General features: G+C 38.4%; 1 protein-coding gene across 1 annotated transcript in view; it reads left to right on the forward strand.

Moving 5' to 3' along the window:
- The window catches only part of PCLO (piccolo presynaptic cytomatrix protein), a 334110-nt gene that overhangs the window by 269120 nt on the left and 45796 nt on the right, over window positions 1–19194 (forward strand). The window contains exons 17-20 of the mRNA XM_040970975.1: window positions 5318–5411; window positions 6265–6336; window positions 7925–8105; window positions 9790–9984. Coding sequence (XP_040826909.1) covers window positions 5318–5411; window positions 6265–6336; window positions 7925–8105; window positions 9790–9984 — 542 coding nt within the window. The remainder of the gene's footprint in view (window positions 1–5317; window positions 5412–6264; window positions 6337–7924; window positions 8106–9789; window positions 9985–19194) is intronic.

Below are 19194 nucleotides of genomic sequence, written 5' to 3' on the forward strand. Positions count from 1 at the left end.
GATGTCTTGCATGGCTATTCAGAACCAAACGTCATTTTCTTATCATGTCTTTCATCTAAAGGTCACTTTTATCAACCCTTGAAGATTGTCAGTGTGAAACGGAATTTATAGTAGCAAGGTACTGATGGAGTAACTTAGGCTGTGGGAGGCAGTAAGCTGATAAGAACTTGGGTTCTTTTCAATTCAGTTCCGTGACTTAGAAGATAGGAAATTTCTTTGAAATATTTCCTAGTCAGCTCAACTAGGAATCATAATAGCTCCCTTCCCTAGATTATTTTGAAAAATATAAAATGATACATCAACAGTGATAAGGATAATGACAGGCATATGTAAGGTTTCATATGTAAATGAAAGTTGGTATTATTATTGCTGATGATATTTATAACACTTTTCATGTAACTCTGGCTAACTATGCCTGCCTATATGTAATGTACAAACATATGCATACCACACACGTGAAAAAGATATAGAATGCTTGAATTACCAAGTGACTTCACAGTATTATTTGCAAAATTAAAACAACTTTCATAAAAATTAAAAATGATCTTGTTTGAAAGCAAAAAGCACTGAATTACCCAAAGTCCAATTTTGGTTTTTTAGATTGTCTTTGTACTCCCCGCCCTTTGATTGATATATACACCATCTCTGAAAGACCCAGTGTCAAATTGGTCATAAGACCAGGTGAGAAACTGACAAGGAGGAGCATGAATAATGAATGAACTCAGTAGCTGTCCCTGGGTCATTAAGGACTGGATGTGAGCATAGGGGTCAGAAGCGTTCTTTCTGCTTTTCTCTCACCAAACTATTTTTCTTGGGGTTTGGCTGTACTTGAAACTTTGAAATTTTTATTTCATGATTTTAGTAACATTTTTACTTAGTCATTATGCTGGAAGGCTGATATTCCTTTCATCATTGTCATCATGTCAAACTACACCCCCCATGATACACCCAAGGCAGACACATGTGCATGCTTTTGCAACCTAACGGCCGAAAAGGATTTTGTTTGAATAGCATTTTAAAGGAAAACTAAGAACCACAAGCCTATTTCAAGAATCCACTTAGCTAGCATTTCTTTAGTGTAGTCTATATGCCAGGCATTGCAAGGTCCTAGGGTTGGAGTGGAGACCACAACCAGGATCCTTCTCTGTGGGTACACACAGAGAGAAGAGAAACTGGAGTGAAAAAAAGACAGCATTCCACAGAAAACAGAGAGCTTACACAATGGCTGTGCTGTGCATTTCTTTTGAAAAGCAAACACTCAGGTATTCTTATACACAAAAGGAATTCTAAAAGTGTGCATGGAAAATGCACATTACAAATAAACAGGGATTTCAAACCTTGTGTATCAAAATTCATTTATTTTTTTCATTCTATCTTGCCACTAATTTTTTAAAAAGATTTATTTAGTTTTAGTGTAAAGTAGATTTACGGAGAGAAGGAGAGAGAAAGATCTTCTGTCCACTGGTTCACTCCCCTGAGTGGCCGCAACAGCCAGAGCTGAACCAATCTGAAGCCAGGAGCCAGAAGTCTCCTCCAGATCTCCCACACGGGTGCAGGGTCCCAAGGCTTTGGGCCGTCCTCAACTGCTTTCCCAGTTCACAAGCAGGGAGCTGGATGGGAAGTGGAGCAGCCGGGATTAGAATCGGCGCCCACAGGGGATCCCAGGTATACAACGCGAGGAGTTCAGCCACTAGGCTACCATGGCAAGCCTGCCACTAAATTTTTGAAGTCCTCTTGCATTCTCAGAAAGAGCAGTAAAAGAAAATCAAATAAACGAATGTCTTCAATAATTTAGCTATTTCATATTCTATGAAGATAAATGAAAGGAAGAAGTTGTATTCTCTGGGTTTTTTTGTTTTGTTTTTAAATTAATATAGCAAGACATTGAGGACTGGGTTTTCTTCTGTTGATTCAGAAGGAAATAAATGAATTTTATATTATTTTCTCCGACTGACTTGAAAGCACATCTGTCTATGACAGAATGGCCAATGAAAATAAATGGAGAAAAAATCAGTAACAACTTAAAGGGGAAAATGGTATACTTTATAGATTGAGGCACTATTAGTGCCTTTTTACGACATGCAAGGTGATACTTTAATTCATGCAAATACTTAGTAAAGATCAAATCAGAGTATTAAACATTTATGATGTTTTTAGTGAGAATGCATTCTAAGTCCTCTGTCCTAACTATTGTGAGCTATCTGGTAGGCATTTGACTCATCCAGATGAATTGTCTTTTCTCGTATAGATATTAAATATATTATAATATCATTAATGCAACGTTCCTATGAGGAACTGTAGTGCAGTGTTTTCGCCAGCGCAAGGAAGGAAACGGGATGAACTTGCTCTCAGCAATGCTTTGCTCATGCACCAATGTTCCTGGTGACTTGGCCACCTTCATTTTGTAAATCTACAGATTTGAGTGCAGCTGTTAGAATTGTGTTCAATGAAAGCACAACCCATTGGACTAACACAGGATCATCAGAGCCTTTTAGTGAGAAAGAACATGTTTAAAGGAATGTCCCTCTGGCCTATTCTGGCTTATCATGAAGTCGGAGTGCAAAGAAAGCAAAGAATTTCATTCAGGTTTGCAAAGGCCAGGCAGAACTGGGGCAGCAGGTGTGTTCCTCCATCTTAAAGGCAGTGGATGCTTCTATAACCTGGACAACTGGAGAAGAAAAGGCAGTAATAAAATTAGCCTGCTAAGACCACCTCAATCTTTATGCAATTTAGATTATTCCTGAATGTATCTAGGCAAAAGTAAATATTTATAATAACCTTCCCTAATTGTTCTGTAATTATCAGGAAACATCATTCTAAATGAAAAAGTGGCTTACTCCTTTAAAAATGCATGTGCACATTATATATATTGGGTATATCATTACCTTGAGAACTTTGGATGATAAAGATGATAATATCAGGCACGCCAGCTAACACAGCCTGCAAGTAAGAAAGCAGCCACATTTTCTGATGAGCCCTCTTCAGTTGAGTTTGTAGTCAGATTTCCTGTGTTTGATTCATTTTCTTAGTTCCTGTCCGTTCCACTAAGCTTCAGTTTTTTTTTACCTAAAACAAAAACAAAAACAAATAAAAAAAAAACAAACATCCATATTCTATGTGTTTCCCCACCGCAAGTATACCTGCCTGTGTAGAAATTATCATGATAAGATTGCGACCAAAGTTTTTTTTTAACTTAAGAGGGTTCATCCTAGGTTTTCATGTCTCCCTTTACCAAAAATAAGAACAGAAAAGGCATATAGTTTACCAAAAAGCTTAAATTTTTGTTATAAAATATTTCAAACATAATGAGTAGTATGGAATACGCTGTAAAAATACTCATGTGTCTGCTTTCTGCTTTTATCAAAATTCAGCATTTTGCTATACAAATGTTTACTTCAGGTGGTTTTAATAAAAGATATTTTACAGGTACCCCTGGAAACTACTTATCTATCCACCTAATATGACCATTAAATCAAATTTGACATTAATCTTCCCCAAGTTTTCTTTTGATATTAACATAGACCAGATATATACATGTTTTTAAAAGTTATATATTGTTGCACATTATTTTGGTTTTATATTAAAAACCAATAAGCTCTTTGAATTTCTACTTTGAATGATCAAGATGCATTTAATTCATTTCAACTGATGCTCTTTCATTAAATGAATACATTCTATCCAGTCTAAATGAAGCTTTCCAAACAATTTTCTTGTTTAGAAGTTAGAGAATTTTTCCAGGGTAAAAGTGGGAAAGAAAGAAGTATATTTGTTAACTTCAACTTCACTAGATATTGACAAACTTACCTAAAAAATGTTCCATTTGTGTCGTTACTTTCAGGGGTTCAAATCCTGGCCCACTGGTCCTGCTAACAATAGCGTTCATGAGACATGACAACTGAGCTTCTTAGTCAAACTTAGCCTGAAGCTCTCAGAAATCCGAAAGCTCACACTCATTTACTTCAAGCTCTCCTTGCAGTACTGGAGGGAGTAGAGGCAGTTGGGGATATATTGTTGACACCCCTCCTTCACTGTCCCCAGAACTCGGATTGCTGGGGTGATGACATTAGGCGATGCTGGGATGTATCACCCTTGCATCTGTCTGGTCAGAGAATAAAACCAGAGAGAGAAAGGCAGTATGTGGCTCTAGGGGTCTCTAAAAGTGGGCGATGAACTGGAGTTTGACTCCCAACAGCTTTCAACCATAATGAATAGATGAATTAGTGGCTGGGGGATAAGGTCATTCTAGGTTAAGATCATCCTTGTGGCCAGGAACATGGTTCCTCTGAATGTAGCTTGGACTAGAACTACAGATTACAAGCATGTGGACCCAATTCCTTAAACACAAACCAAAGTCAGGACCTTCCGACATAGATTGTCAGGACTCTGAAGCCCATAGGGGAAATATTGCCTAGGACTCAGGACAGAAGGCTATCCAGAGAGTGTAGAAAAACATGTCAGAGAGAAAACCTTTGCCTCTGCCATTTGCTAATAGCAGACAGCGGGAGTCCAATTCCAGCCTAGACAGCTGGCTGATGTTCTCTATAGATGTTTTGCCAAGCTTAATTAGGAAAGGTTTGAGAAATAAGTTGTTTTTAAATATGTAGAATATAACTTCTAACTTGTGTAGTGAGAATAAAAAACTCAGGGATTAAATCAAATGCTCTTAGCTATAATGCATATGGAAAGATTTTTATTCAGTCTGTCAATTATAACATAAGCTATTGGCATGAGCTAAGAATATATGATTCTTTAAAACTGCCTTATAACTACATTAAATATCATCCTTGACCAAGAATGTCAGAATACACTTTAAAAATTAGGTAATGAATTTCAGCCATAGCAACAGTCATTCTTCAACCTTTTTTTTTCCCATTCAGTATAATCATTACTAATTCTTATAGAAAAACTAAGCTGAAAGTCCATTTCGCTTTCCTGACATCATTAGACACAAAACTGTTGGCCGTTAAAGATTAATTTATTGTTTAAAGGACAAGACTGATGTGACCATATAGTTCATGAATTCGCTCCCTACATTCAAGATTTCTCAAATTGAAGGTAGAATAACCACAAGGCCTTTTCATGGGGCAAAAAAAAAATCTCATGAGGAGAAATAACACTGAAGGCATCCAACATATTCCTAAATTGTTATTGTGCATTCAACCTAAAAGAAGATTTAAGGTATGATGAGGAGGAAATGATTGTTTAGTGATTTAAAATCAGATATGTTATTTAAAAACCAGCAAGTCTTTCGGTTTGTCTATGAAGTCATCAGTCAAGGTAAATATTCCAGATAACGCTTTCTTCTCTTCCACTTCAGTGCTGAATACAAGAGAAGGACTAAATATGTTCAGAAAAGTCTTAATCCTGAGTGGAACCAGACAGTGATTTACAAAAGCATTTCCATGGAGCAGGTGCGTGGTCATTCCGTTTTTAGACACTGTATGAAGCTAACAGAAGTCTGCCTGTGGTTAAATTATTGGCACTTGGCATCTGAAGCAATTTTGCTAAACAAATCAAATGAAGCTGGTAAAACACATGCCAAAAATAGTAGCCAGGATAAGGTGTTTAGCCCAACAATTAAAGGCTCCTTGAGATATCCCATTTTTTTTTTTTTTTTAGTTTAAATTGAAGGTTAAGAATCTGGCAATATGTGGCTAAACCTTATAGAGAATGATGGCTTGTATGAAAAATTACCACTATCAGCCTGTCAATGCAAAAATTACATCAATATGTTTTAGAAAAAATATGTTTTATGAGCTTTCATGATTACCAGTAACAAAATCAATAGCTGATGAGGTTGAATTCATAAAGAATACAAATAAACAGGAGGATACATACATGCTGAACAGTTTATTTTAAAATGACTTGTTTTTCAAAGTAAGGGTTTTAATTTGTCTTCTAACAGATTATGAGAAATTTGGTTATGACATTGACTATATAAATTATAATCTATGATCTTTATTTAAATCCACTTGCTATCTTTATTGGCATTTTGCAATATATAAATTTCTTGCATTTAAAAAGTATTTCTAGATTCTTCCCTTGAAATTGTGAGGTTCCTTATGTTCAAGCACTAGACTGTGAAATCATGATTGAAATTTGACAGCCTAATGACTATAAACACACATTTTTTTCCATACAAGTATTTTTCCATTATTGGAAAGCAATCATGTAAGTATGAATAAATTAGTCAATTTTAGGAGTGTAAGAAAATTCATCATGGAATAAAAAATAAGGTTAATGTCATTTTTGTTTGAACTGCAGCTGAAGAAGAAGACACTGGAGGTGACAGTTTGGGATTATGACAAATTTTCTTCCAATGACTTCCTTGGGGAGGTAAGCTGTTGGTTTCCTCTCCCGTCTGCTGCCACTGCTAGTCACCAGTAGCCTCAAGTACGGAGCAAAGCCACTTTCTCTAGCTTGCAAGACAGCCTTTATTGAGTAAAATTCTAAGGAGGTGGAGTTTATTTCCTATACCCTATGAGTAGATAAACATCAATTTGAGAAACAATTTTCACTCTGCCATTTGGTGCATTTTATAGTTACTTTGCAAGAGTAAGTATGCCGAGAGTCCAAATGAGGTTTGCATCATCAAATTTGTTATATCATAAAATTGTTGGGACTTTCCAAATATTTTAAGAAGCAACATTCAAAATAGAATAACATCATTTTATATAGACTTGGAGGAAACCGAAATAACCTATTCATGAAATCCATAAACTGCTCTTTGCTTAAAGTAGAAGTTATAGAACAAATATAAAAAACAAATTTTCAGTCCCAGCGCAATGGGTCAGTGGCTAAAACCTGGCCTCGCAACTGCCATGATCCAATATGAGTGCCAGTTCATGTCATGACTGCTCCAGTTCCCATCCAGCACATTCTCTGGGAAACTGGGATATGGCCCAAACCGTTGGGACTCTGGGGACTCTGCACCCTTCTTCCCAGAAGAAGCTCCTGGTTCCTGGCTTCAGATTGACTCCGCTGCAGCCATTGTGGTCATTTTGGGAGTGAAACAAAGGACAGAAAATCTTTCTCTGTCTCTCTTTCTCTCTGTAGATTTTATTTCTTTGAGAAAAAAAAAAATCCACCATCCCAAGGATAATGAACTCATAAAAAATAATTTTTTACTGGGACATCTATAAAATTGGATATTATTTTTTTATCACTTATATAATAAGTGATAACAAAGCCGACTTTGGTTCTTAAATTAGTAACTGCAAAAATTTGGCTTTATGGAAAGATTGACATGCCGTACCATCTACTCGCATGACATCTAGATTATTCTGTTAATAATGAAGGCATCGTTTGTTTCCTATTTTTAAATTTACTTTAGATGAGTCAAGTCTTTTCCCTTGATTATTGAATGCACCTGCTCTATTTTCCCGCCACTATGGTTCTTTCAGTTTTTGTTTGTTGAACTCTTTACCTGGTACCAATAAGCCTTTGACTATAATGTTTATTAAAAAATGTTTTATGTCCGGCCTGGCACAGTAGTCTAGTGGCTGAAATGCTCACTTTGCATGCGCCAGGATCCCATATGGGCGCCAATGCATGTACCGGTAGCCTGGATTGGCTCAGCTCCAGCCATTGTAGCCACTTGGGGAGTGAATCAGCAGATGGAAGTTCTTCTCTCTCACTCTTCCTTTCTGTATTTCTAACTTTCCAATAAAAATAAATAAATCTTAAAAAAAATCGTCATACGGTTCAGTTAAATGAAACATTTACTAAACATCTAATATGTACATTGTGTCCAATTTCATGGGCGAAGAAAAATCGGGAAGACAGTGTCATTCTCCTTAAGGATCATATTGGATACTTTGATGCATATCCCTTCCTGAATAGATTTTAAATCACTGAAAAAAAGTGATGTCTGAATTAAAGCTTAATCCATGCATTTAATGGATCTGTTGCACTTTTTGCCCAGGTATTGATTGACTTAGCCAGCACATCTCACCTCGATAACACTCCCAGGTGGTATGCTCTCAAAGAGCAAACGGAAAGCATTGATCATGGCAGGTCCCACAGCGGTCAGAGCAGCCAGCAGTCGCCGAAGCCATCTGTCATCAAGAGTAGAAGCCACGGGGTCTTCCCTGACCCATCCAAAGGTAGGAAAGGTGTTTTGTCCGTTTCCTCACTCAGTGTCTTCTTCCAGGTGGGGATTTAACACAGACCCTGAAAGAACAGCCTGGAGAATGGAGGAGCTTGTGGAACATGCATTTGTGTTTTTCATGGAGAACAAATTAAAATCACCAATTAATTTATTGATCAGACGTAACCGTCAATATCACTTAGGTTTACTGCTTCTTACAGTTTGACTCTGATTTTTTAATACGGTCCTCTACCGATAAGTCTCATTGAGCGTCCTGGTTTTTACTTTTATCGAGAATGGCTTCTCAGTGTCAAAACAACGGCTATGTGCAATTTGCTTCTCTTTTGAAGTATTTAGTTCGTGTTAACTTTTTCGTTGTTACTGTTTCCTAGATGTTGGAGTCAAGGAAGTGCTTTAGGAATTATTGCGATTGTTTAAATAGCAGTGTCAAAAATTTGCCTGGCAAGGTAAAAAGCATTTTATTTGAAGGAACTTTTGCTTTGGGAAGTTCCTTGCCAATTTTCCTACAAGTACCATTAATCTACATCCGAAACAGTTACTGCCTGCAAGAGATAACCATATGTTTTCTCCTCTAGACATATTGAAATATTTATACATGTTAAGTATAGGATTAGATTGAACTACAGTGTTGCTTCCTTGCCTCCTCTTCTAAGAAAATACATCAAAATGAAATGTGTTCTGCTGTGCGTAAGAAGGTAAGTGGGTTGCAAGTGTAGGTGTTCTAGGAGATGAAAAAATAAAGCCACGTCCAATAGGCTCGGGAAATGAGATGGTGAACTATTGGCTAGAAAAGGGGACATTTATTATCATTTATGTCATTGTTTAATACTTTTGATTTGAGAGGCAAATCACAGAAAGAAGAAGAAGAGAGTGCAAGACAAAGAGGCATCTGTGTGTGTGTTCCCTTACGCTCGTTTACCCCCCAGTGCCCACACGGACCAAGTCTGGGTGAAGCCAAAACTGAAAGCCAGGAATTACATACAAGTCTTCTACCTGGGTGGCAGAAAGCTGGTCTCAGAATCAGGAACCAGACATCAAAACTAGCCAGTCCAGTGCGGGATACTGGCGTCATCACTGGGCCAACCACTAGTCCCTATCTATGAATGAGTTTGCAGATCACTTCTGGATTCAACGGAACCTCCCAGTGCCACCCTACTTAACGCACCGTGAGATGGGTAGCTTAAGATCTCCCTGTGACACTTAAAAAAACCATGTGAGCTACATATTCTCTAACGGTGCTTGAAGCAATGACTCTACAATCTTCATGTTTAATATGCCGTATGTTAAAGTGACTCGCACCACTTCATCCCAGAATGCATTGTCTTTGCTTAAAACTCCTGTAGCAATGTAGGCTCGTGGCCTCTTTCCTGAGCTCTGTTAGAATTGTCAACATTGCTTGGTGAAACCAGAAATTGATAGGTTCGTTGCTTAGCTGCTAGCTGGAACATACTTTTTTTTTTTTTACAAACGTATGTCTTGTCAAAACTGTTGCCTCTTTGCCTTTTTTTCCCAACCATGATTCCCAAATATATAATTATATTACTTCATGGGGAGCAGTTGCATTAATAAGCTATAGACAGAACGTTGTTGCAAATTTGTGTATGCTTTCCAATGATGTGCATGTCAACCTTTTGCAGTGGGAGCGATCCTAATTCACATTTTACACCTTTTGTAACCAGACATGCAGGTTCCCACCATTGAGAAATCTCACAGTAGTCCTGGGAGCTCCAAGTCTTCCTCTGAAGGCCATCTCCGCTCTCACGGACCATCCCGCAGTCAAAGCAAGACCAGTGTCACCCAGACCCACCTGGAAGACGCAGGGGCTGCCATAGCCGCTGCAGAAGCCGCCGTGCAACAACTCCGCATTCAACCAAGTAAAAGACGCAAATAACTTCCTCAGCATGGCAGCTTAACGTTCATCTGTTGCCTTTCTTTCCTGCTGTCCTTCCTTTGCATTCTCTGTTTGGCATCTTTCGTTCACGTTGTTCTCTGTCCTTTTTGTCCGTGTACGAACGGTTTCAATACACGCGTATGCTCTTCCTCATTTATTTATTTGTTTCTTTGTTTACGTAGACTGCAATAAAACTGGCTGTTTCTCCTTTGTTTCCACCCTCCTTCCAACCTGGCTCATATTATTTGATAGCTGTGTCTATGATGTTTGCAGGCAAAGCAATGTTGTACGTCCTTTTTGTGTGTGTGTGCTTCAATATTTTAGGATTATGGGAATTGTAAGCACAAATGGCTGCCAACGCCCCACATGTTGCAACAAGTACATACACACACACACACACACACACACACACACACACACACACACACACAGAAGTATTTAGAGCACAGTAGAGATTAGACACCCAAAAATACTCCAAAATTTTAGGCATAAGGGTAATGTAACTTATAGTGACATAGTGGAAAAAGATATCTTAAGCCCTTGTTAAGATCACTAGCAAATTATGTATGTGAAACACTGTAGATTCCCATGGGTAGAGCATCCTGGTATTTTGAAAATTCTGTGAAGTAAATCACAGTTCTTATCATCTCAAGAGACACACAATATTGATATATGCATAAGTATATGCGACGAGGTCATGTAACGAACCTCATTAAGGAGCACAATTGGGTCCATTCTCTTGGATGGCACTTTGTAGCAAACAGGTAATTTGCAGGTAATTCTTTTCTTATCCCTTGGAAATCAAGATGTGCTATAGATATATCAACATATAACAGTTCATATGCTTCACTGCTGTGTTATTATTTCATTGGTGAAACTGTAGCCAGTCGATATCATCATGTACAAACTTAATAAATTTGAAAAGTACAGATGCACTCTGAACGTGTAAGAGGTATGATTAGGTAGGTGGCAGAGAGAGAGGGTTGCTCTCCTCATCTCCCCAGTGGTCATTTCCAAAGAAACAGCCAGTTTTAAACCCCTTTAGTGCTCTGCATGTGATGTCATCTTGGCATTTGAGAACACAACTTATTTTGAATAGAGCCAAAGAATCCTTCTGTTTGCATGACTATCATTGAAGCTGGTTCCATCTGAGGATACATCCTCTGGGTTTCCATTTCATCCACACTGCCACAGCAGCACATAAAAGCGGTCAGTCTGATCAGGCCAGGAAGCAGCACAGACACAGCATAGCAGGAGTCCTCTCCATTCAAAGAACTCTGTCTGATCATCTGCCTCCACCAGCCAATGGCAATCAAGACCAAAGCCAGCTAGCCCTCAGGAAGGTGCTGTCTGATGGGCCAGCCAAGCCAGAAGGAGGTGAGCAGAAAGACCCCGTTCAAAGCACACAGCAAGAACATTCCCCGCATTTAAAGCTCTCTCATCTTTAACTCTTAGCAATTGTCTGATAGGATGTGTTTATCCACTTTTTAATGTGCTTTTGTGGGCATGGCACTTTAGGAGTTCATCAACACCGTGTAAGTCTCGAGATCAATCCCGTAACCTATTGATGACAGTGATTTGTATTTTTCTATGCATCGGCATCCCTTGACTTTTGTTGGGACGAGATTAACAGAATTCATACTGCAGAATGGAATGCATGTGACTAACCTCATTTGTTCAAGCATGACTCTAAATATGTGGCATTGTTATAAAAGTTTAACTTCCTTACATTTCCAATCAGCGTGCCAGTTGGAATATAGATCAGTCTGTGTTACATTTTATTTTACGTGTAACTTTAAAAAAAAAATTCAGTGGATTTTGGCAATTTTTAGAGGAAAGTAAAGGAAAAAATTGTTAATGCGCCCATTCACCCTCACATGGTGAAAACTGTCTCTTGATCCTGCAAGCAGACATTTTCCACTCGTGTTCCATAGTTGTTAAGTGTAACAGACGTGTTGGGCATGTGACTATTCAAGTGCCTGTGTAATAAATAAAGTATCTTTATTTCATTCATAAACTCCTGGGTTCTGAGCCATTGTTATATGATTCAGTTCAAAACGAGTGTGTCAGTTTTTTTATTTCTCATTCGATGCCTTGTAGTTGAGTCGAATTATTGCTCCAGTGGTAGGAAGAGCTGCAATGATAGAACATTTGCGAGCGGAACAAAGCCCATGTTGGATTCGTTAAAAGATAGATGGAAAATTATTACCAAATAAAACCATTAAAATGTAAATAAATAATGGGATTGGGCGGCCATAGGGAACACTTCCTTTGTCTCTTCCATTCCTTATATAGTTTGTAATCTTTTCAGATTTCTGGATGGGGGAAGTTAGAATGTGTACCCCTTTCCTTTGGAGAACACTCTTAACCTTGATCCCATAGAAATTTTCAGAAAACAGAGCACACTTATATCTGTTCTAAACAAGTCCCAAGCTTTTGTGGGGTTCCTGCCCCCCCAAAAATATGCCCCTGGTATTAAAAAGAATCCAGCAGGATAGTAATAAATAAAAATTAATTATAGTAAAAGTAATTACAGTAATAAATCATTGAAACACATACAAATTTTCTTTAAAAATAAAAATAGCTGCTCGGTGCCTTAAATATGATCCTGCCCTAAAATACTTGTTTTCATTATTCTGTGTTTACAACCAGATTAAGCCTATTCTTATTATCAAGCCTGTGCTTTCCTATTGGAAACATGTAATGCAAGCATTTGCTTCTTTCAATGAATCAGGGATTTGGAAGGTGACGGTGTCTTTAACAGTAGACTGCAGACCACTGAGCTGTCTCTCCTATTAGCCATGCAATGAAGGAAGAAAAGCACTTAGGAGTTAGCCCAATGCTCTGTGTGATTGCCTACCCAGTTTACACCTTATCGCCAAAGTACAACTGCCTTTTTCCTGTTAGACTTACTCGTGCTTTTTGAAGAATATTAATATTCCACCTCTCATCTCTTCTTCCATCCAGTAATTTCTATTAATTTCTTCATGTGACTCAATCTCTTCCCTGAAATATTTCATGAATTCTATACGGTAGATTCCTCAAATTCTTGCCTTATTTCACATCTTATTGTCTAATAATCATGATTTAAGTATTACTCTATAATACTTTACCTAGATGTAGTTCCTAAGATTTGTGTTAAAATTCTTTATTTTTTTCTAATAAATATTCTTAGATATTTAAAGGGCTATGATAGAATTGTCACTCTTTGCTAAAATCACAATCAAAAGGAAGCCACTGTAATTGAGCATGATTTTGTTGTTGCTGTTGTTGACTTTTACTGTTGGCTGACCAGTGCTCAATTTTCTAAGTATATTATTTTCCTATTACACTGGTAATTAAATACAGTAAGTTGATAAACATCTAATCACAAACATGATAGAGGATTACAATGTATGTGAAATGCAAAGCAAATCTGTTGAAAGCATGAGAGGAGAAACTGGTTAGAGATGGCACATCCTAGGTCATTAACTGCAGAAGTACTAGGAATAAGTTAACTCTTTGGATAAGAGTTTTTGCGTTTCACACTTCACCATGGAGCTATTGTAGTCTCATCTGCTTTCTGAAAAGGAACACTCAGCATTCAAGTAGTTCTTAGGTTGCTTTAAGTCTTTGTCACCCATTTCCTCATTTTATCACATCCCTGTAGAACAAGATAGTCATTCAGATAGCCACTCCTGTATATGGGTGAGCAATCAAACAGTTGACGGTTGGATGACAAGAAAATATAGAACTAGCAAATTTCAAAACCTTTTAGCAGAGTCTTATCTGTGATTCCTAACCCTTCTCCTTCATTTTATTCTTATTATTTTATTTTTAAAATTTGCTTCAATAAAAACAACTGCTTTTACTTAGTGCCTACTTCACACTAAGAGTTTGACAAATCGTTTGAGGTGGCTATATAGTTTGGCTTTTACCTATAAGATCTTTCTTTCAGAAAGCCAGTGATTTGAGATGAAGAAAAACCATCATGAGTTTTCAGTGCAATGCTGGGCAGAGAGAGCCCTGTGCAAGTCTGTCTGGATATCTGTAGGCGTTTCTATCAAGGATAGCAAACTGGTCCCTCCAGGACTATATGTGTATTTTTTTTCCTTAAGCGTTTCAGCAGATTTCAGCTTGAATGGACATAAAATGTGGATCAAGCAGGAGTTATAGAGAGAGTCAGCAAAAGTTTTTTTCTCCCTCTGGGGTTGAGTTGCATGCTAGGGAATCTGAACAGAAACAGGAGACAGGATGTTCAAATCATCCTGATACCTAAATAATTCTCCCTTTGTATTTGTAAATTCCTGGAATTTTTCTTTTCCAGGACAAGTTGGGTTGGTTGAAACTGGGCTCTTTTATTTCAGATAATGACACCAGCCACTGAAATCATGTTGCTCTTTGTTTAAAGTTATTTTAAAGCAATATTCAAGCCAAAAACAAATGAAAGCTCTTTTTAAACTTCCAAATTAGGTTCGCTAACTTAAATTTCATGTGTAGTTTGGAAATTCCTGATATGTTGTTTAATGCCACAAATTCAGGCATGAGCGTCAGATTCAGAAACTTGTAACGAGAGGGCAGATAAAAATACTTATCACCCTGGGGGCAGAGGGAGGGTTGGGACAGACTGGAGAGGGTGGGTGATGACAGAATGAATCAGTAAGCTACATGAAGGAATTGCGCTTATGAGTTCCTCAAGTTACTTCCACAGAGCGTTTGCTGTGCTGGGAACTATTTTCAATATCGCCCATTTGCAGCACCTAACAAGAGTTCCTCGTGCATGTATTGCCTTGCAAAACTTCACTCTGTGGGAGCGGCTGTCCTGGGCAAGTGGCAGTTTGGGACTGAGCTGGGAGTGGCTGGATTATTGGGAGTGGGGAAATGGTTGGATATCAAAAATTATAGCAAATCAGTGTCTTCTTTTGATCGAAGAATATGATCACTTCTGGTTAGAGAGGTTCTGTTTTTGTTTTTGTGTTTGCATGAAGATATTAGCCTTCTTTCTGGAATGGATGGGTTTAGGGGCCCATAAGGGGAGTAAAGGAAAAATTCTACGAGAAATCAGAATGAACTCATTTGGTGCCAAATTCTTTTTTTTTAACACTGCCTATTTTTGGTTCATAAAGACAGAATTTGCATTCCTCACTTCCACATGTTTGCGCAAAAACAAAGATCAAAACAGTTTAAAAATAAAACCCTGATTAGCACAAAATTAAAAAAAAAAAAAGCAGTGAAACTGATGTGTGAACACAGTACATTCACCTAGATTTGAGAGAATTGATCGTATTATTTCAACTTTTGAGGATGGACGCATTTTCTTGAGGGTCAGGGCCTGCCTGTTTTGTGCTGGTTGAAGCTCATGATGCTCTTCTGAATTTTTGGTTTTTGAGAGATTTTGTGTCTTCCTAGAATGACTACATACACATTTTAAAATACTGGCTGTAGTGACTGCAGTCCATCATGGAAATGTAGCTGCAGTAAAGATGAGGCAGGGGCAAATTCTTCATGCTGAAGGTCAACCCACTATGCGGTTCTGAGGGGTACTCCCCTTTGAGTTCCAGTAGTGACTCCACTAATGATGTACTGAACTATCTGTACTTTGGACTTTGGTATGTCCCTCTGGGCACAGAGATGTTCATTTCATCTTCTATGAATACTAAGAGCTGTTGGTCAATCTAACTAAGAAGCAAGACTTCAGAGTGGCTATGCCAGAGTCAGACAATCTAACCAGCAGCACATGTATTACCATGACTCAGTTGAGAATATTAAGAAGAGAGAGTCTAATTATTAACATATCAAGATGCCTGAAATACAATTTCTCTGATGCCTTTACTTCAACAGCATCCCTGAAACTTAGTTTTTTAAAATGAGAATGATTTTACCATGGGCATGACAAAATTATTTTCATTATGTAGGTTGATCAAATCGCAAGGGGGAGCAAGATCTGAGGAAGAGTGGAAGGCAAGCGAGTGCTCCTGGAGGAAGAGAAGCAGCAACAGGCAGGAGAAGACTGGAAATACAGGATGAGGGAGGTGGACGCTGGACAGTCAGGTGTCCTGGGCTCCTGGGCAGGGGAAGGCTGGAAATACAGGATGAGAGGGGTGGATGCTGGACAGTCAGGCATCCTGGGCTCCTGGGCAGGGGAAGGCTAGAAACACAGGATGAGGGGGGTGGACGCTGGACAGTCAGGTGTCCTGGGCTCCTGGGCAGGGGAAGGCTGGAAACACAGGGTGAGGAGGGGGGATGCTGGACAGTCAGGTGTCCTGGGCTCCTGGGCAGGGGAAGGCTGGAAACACAGGATGAGGGGGGTGGACGCTGGACAGTCAGGTGTCCTGGGCTCCTGGGCAGGGGAAGGCTGGAAATACAGGATGAGAGGGGTGGATGCTGGACAGTCAGGTGTCCTGGGCTCCTGGGCAGGGGAAGGCTGGAAACACAGGGTGAGGAGGGGGGATGCTGGACAGTCAGGTGTCCTGGGCTCCTGGGCAGGGGAAGGCTGGAAACACAGGGTGAGGAGAGGGGATGCTGGACAGTCAGGCATCCTGGGCTCCTGGGCTGACAGCATTCATCTCTAGGGGAGGTCTAAGAAGCAAGGAACTACAAGCTAAAGAGAAGTGGCGGAACCCCCCAAAATTGGAGCTGACTATTTGAAAATATTACTTAAAACTAGTTATCTAATTACCCATGGATGAGTTGCTTTTCTACTTTTCATCCACACGCATAGCACAAATGATTTCAAACCATGATAGTCACCATTTTACATCATTCAAGATGATTCACATTGAAAGCCCATGCCAAGAGGGAGAGGGGAATATTCAACGCGTGAACACCTAAGACGGTGAAATACATTCTTTATTTTCCTTTGATCACTGCACTAGATATATAAATAACAAGATTAAATACTAAGAAGCCAAAACCCTAACCTGTAAATGAAAATATTTTGGGATGGAATTCTGGAATTCTGACGGAGGTGTTGATTTTATTGCCTGGATGAGCAGAAGTAGCATCAAAATAATGATAACTTTATATCTTACTGTATTCTTAGAGCTAATACATGTAATGGATGGTAATTTAAGTACCAGTTCATGAAGATATTGACATAACAAATCAAACAGGGCAAGTGAGCGTCAGGAGACAAAATGTTTGGTAGAATGTCGGGAGCATAAGTTTCTTTATTTGAAGACACATAAAGGAAAATGAAATTTCTGCGACACTCGTTCCTAGAAAAAACATAGAGACAAATCTGCTTTCCTCATTAGAACCTTCAAATTCAAAGTCACATTATTTTGTCTTCTATAGAGTACATATCCCTTATTGACTTTAGAGAAAAACTCGGTATAGAAACAAGAAACGGGCTTTTTTTATTTTTAGTAATGGGTATTTTAATAAGTATTTGATTCAAATGTGTGTCTGGGTAGATTTTTTTTTTATTTTAACATTTTTATTGCTCACGACAGTTCCGAAAATAACTGCTGTATCATTGTTCTGCCTTCATCAAATGGCTAGTGAAGAAAAACTTGAAAATCTTTCAGGAAGGAACTGGTTTTTTTTTTTTTTTTTGCAAGAACCTACCTTATTTTGTTGTTGTTGTCGCTGACTAATTATCACTACCGTCCGTGAATTTATGAGTTTCTGACATAGTGAACAGTTTCTGATTTGCTTTTAAGCTCAAATAGACAAGCAATCTTGCATGCAATTTTTAACTCCGACCACGTCCTTCTAGAATGTGAAGTTGTATGGAAGGCATTTTGGAAGCTTAGGAATGAAGGCCAATAGTAAGAACAATTTCAAGTGAGGTTAACAGCTGTGCATTCTCTCCATTCCAAAGACTGAAAATGGGAACCAAGAAGCATTATAGAATGATCTTGATGCCCATAATGCTTTGGGGGATTAACACTGGAAGAAGCTGACGCTAGCTGGTTCCCTCCCGATTTTCCTCTTAGTACTCCAGTGATCACGGTAAGGTCGTGGTCCTCAAAACGCGTCTACTGGTACCCAGAGGCCCAGGATTCCTTTCAATGGTCTCCAAAGTAACACTTCCTTAGGAATATTAAGATGTGATACGTATTTTCGACGTAGTCTTTCTCAGGTGTCGTTTTTTTTCAGAGACGACACAAGGTGTTTTGATGGCCAGTGGAACATGTGCTTGTCAATTTTTCAGATGTTTTTGTAAATTTTGAGTAGGGAAATATCAATAGGTGAATTCCTCCTAAAACAAAGTGCTGGCTTATCGAATAATGCTTAAGAATATAAAGAAATCTTGGAGCAAAAATCATTAGGGGCCAGCTCCTGAATTAGTTATTGTAATCTTTACAATAACTCAAGATGGGCTCATGAAGGTTGCATAGAAGAGGTCCTCAATATATTTCTTGAAATTTTCTGTGCCCTATTGTATGTCTTCCACAGCACTTCCGAACTCTTTCTTTGTCATGTACTGTTACTCATTAATTATGGATATTGACATGACATATCTTCGATTTACATAGAACATTTGAAATATTTTATTGGATGCTACTTGGTTTAACTTCTAAGTCCGTCGTCATTACTTCTGACTTTGAATATTTGACTGATGCGTTGCCAGTCAGCTTCGATCAAGTTGTTCCCCTAAGGTAGAAAGGTAACACAATAGAAGAAAATTGATGCAAACGTGAGGAGAAATATTCAATTTTTCACCCCTCACCTAACATTAATCTTAAGTAATAAATCAGTGAGTATCTATTTATTTCAATTTAGGCAAAAGTCTACAATTTTGGATCTACCCCTTACAGAAAGTATTTGAAGAGGCTTTTTTAGTTTATCACTTCTTCACATTCATATATACATTTGTTTCATTTTTTGAGTATTTATTGCATTCTACAACAAAAAGAAAGCTAAGTGTTTGTTGTAACATTAGCCATCATATGCAGTTTGCTGTTATCGATGCATTATTTATTGAAACAGCTAATGGACTTGCCTTTATTTCCACTGCACATTTGGAGTTCATCCAAGGACAACATTCTTTTTTTATCTAAGTATTCATGACCTAAATTATTACGGTTTGCACATTAGATAAGAACATTTTCAGTATTTCTCCTTCTACAATTACTTTCTACTCAAACCATTCCGCCGGTTTTTACAAAAGCCTGTGACTTTGAGACTGTCAGCCCTTGGAAATATCTGCCTGGCAGTTTAACGTCACTGCAGTGCAAGCAAGCTGGAGAGACAGAACGGTTTTGCC

This window comes from Ochotona curzoniae, unplaced genomic scaffold (genome assembly GCF_017591425.1).
Source record: "Ochotona curzoniae isolate NIBS_2020 unplaced genomic scaffold, NIBS_Ocur_1.0 contig_21, whole genome shotgun sequence".
NCBI classification, from domain to species: Eukaryota; Metazoa; Chordata; class Mammalia; order Lagomorpha; family Ochotonidae; genus Ochotona; species Ochotona curzoniae.